General features: G+C 49.3%; 1 protein-coding gene and 1 long non-coding RNA gene across 4 annotated transcripts in view; one reads left to right on the top strand and one right to left on the bottom strand.

Moving 5' to 3' along the window:
* FRY (FRY microtubule binding protein) overlaps positions 1-1,743 on the bottom strand; it is a 286,799-nt gene that overhangs the window by 218,539 nt on the left and 66,517 nt on the right. Inside the window, exon 1 of one of the 3 annotated variants that reach the window (XM_023524125.1) lies at positions 1,281-1,464. The exons of the other annotated variants lie outside the window; for them this stretch is intronic. Coding sequence (XP_023379893.1) covers positions 1,281-1,350 — 70 coding nt within the window. The 5' untranslated portion in view covers positions 1,351-1,464. Of the gene's footprint in view, positions 1-1,280; positions 1,465-1,743 lie in introns of those variants that run through there. 3 annotated transcript variants of the gene reach the window in all.
* The window catches only part of LOC111732345, a 2,435-nt gene continuing 2,284 nt past the window's right edge, over positions 1,593-1,743 (top strand). The window contains exon 1 of the long non-coding RNA XR_002777507.1: positions 1,593-1,687. This is a non-coding gene — a long non-coding RNA (uncharacterized LOC111732345). The remainder of the gene's footprint in view (positions 1,688-1,743) is intronic.

Genomic DNA, 1,743 nt, shown 5'->3' with positions numbered 1-1,743 from the left:
GAATGCTGTTTGCGCGACTGTATCGCTCCTACATGGCTTCACACTTGTAGAAAACAGCTTCAGACAAGCCCCATAAGTGTATACAGTGGTGCAAAACAGCCTGGGAAAAAATGGGTTCTGTGGACATCATTTAGAGATGCAGATCCCTGCATACCTTAAGGCTGAAGGTACTTTGGCTGTTTTCTCAAAGCAATTATAGCACAAGTAGGTTCTCCTGCCCAGGTTTTGTTTACAGAAGAACAGTCTTGGCCACAGGTCAATGGCACAAGAGATCAGAAATGGCCAGCTTTTGAGCACAGGTAGGTTAATTAGCGTGCACCTAATACAACATCGAGATTCTGCTTGGAAATTTTTTTTAAAAAATTCAAACAATTAAGGCTCTGTAATACCTGCCGGTATTTTATTCAGAGCCAGTACAAAGGCTGTTGCTGAAACAGAGAAGACTTGTTTTTAAAGTGTTTGGAAAATACAAGGCATCACTGACATCCTGAAGGCCTCATTTTGATTTGATTCCAGGTCCATGAAGCTGTAAAGCTCATCTTTTTGAAATATCTTACTGTTAAAGATCTTTAAGTAGATCAGAGATGGAACTTCAGGAGCAAGAATATTCTGATATCCTAATAAATGATTGGGGCCAGAACCTCGCTTGTTTACATTTCGGAAAAGCACATTATCTGGACTACAACAGACACCAGGATTGTTAAAAATTCAAACATTAAATAACGTGCCGAACATCATCCCCACAGACAAGGGGCAGATCAAATGAATGTGCAAATGCCTCTGTGTTTAAAAAAAAACAAAAAACAAAAAACGGTGAGTCTTAGGTTTGGGGCTATTAAGTCCTTTTTTTTTCTTTAGATGATAGCCTAATAAAACAATTATGAAGTACTCCGAAACCCTGCCACACCCCTCTGATTAAACCACGGTTCACAGAATATTTAGATAAAGCCTGAACAAATCAAATAAACGCTGAGGCAGGAAACGGAGCCCCATGCCCCATCCCGCCCCGGGCCAGACTCGGAAGGGCCATCTCACGTGAAAATGTCATCAAACATCACCTACTGCAATTCCACTGCAGCCTCTGCACTTACGGAAAGCGAGTTCAGTCTCTGACATTTTGATTTTCAGAGCAGATGGAAGGGAGGGGAAAAAAAAAAAAACTTCCTTGGCTCACCAGCATATGCATCCACTTGAGATTGTATTTCTCGAACCTTACCCCTAACGCGACATCCAGCAAATAAACCAATAAACAAAAAAGAGGGTATTTTTCTATTACTCACTGTTACTCCAGGATTTCAGCAGGTATTTGATGCTGATCTCGAAGAAGCCGGAGTCCTGCTGGCTGGCCATGTCGGCGGCATACAAAGGGCTCCCGGGGCTGGCCCGAGCCGCAGCGGGAGCAGGTAGCGGGCGTGGGGCCGTGCCCGTCACGGGTCCGCGAGGCCGGCAGGGGTCGGGGCGCAGAGGACGGCTCTGCAGATCGGGCTCGGGGCTGGCCGCGAGTGCTCAGCCGAAGGACAGCAGGGGCAGGACAGAGATGCTCCGCGCCCCTCCCCCTCCGGGCCCGGACTTGCTTCTCATTCGCTGGGCGCCGATGGCCCCGTAGCCCGCAGAGGCGGCTGCCGCCTTCATTTCCGAGCTGCCATCACCGGACACGCCCGCCGCCCACCGGCGCGGCTCCGGCCAGGTACGGCCCCGCGGAAGTCCCCACCTGCGCGGCGACTGCCCCGGGGGGGAGGGGCC

The sequence above is a fragment of the Pteropus vampyrus genome, unplaced genomic scaffold, assembly GCF_000151845.1.
Source record: "Pteropus vampyrus isolate Shadow unplaced genomic scaffold, Pvam_2.0 Scaffold447, whole genome shotgun sequence".
Taxonomy (NCBI): domain Eukaryota; kingdom Metazoa; phylum Chordata; class Mammalia; order Chiroptera; family Pteropodidae; genus Pteropus; species Pteropus vampyrus.
Note: the sequence above shows the minus strand (reverse complement) of the source record. Positions and strands in the feature narration are given on the sequence as shown.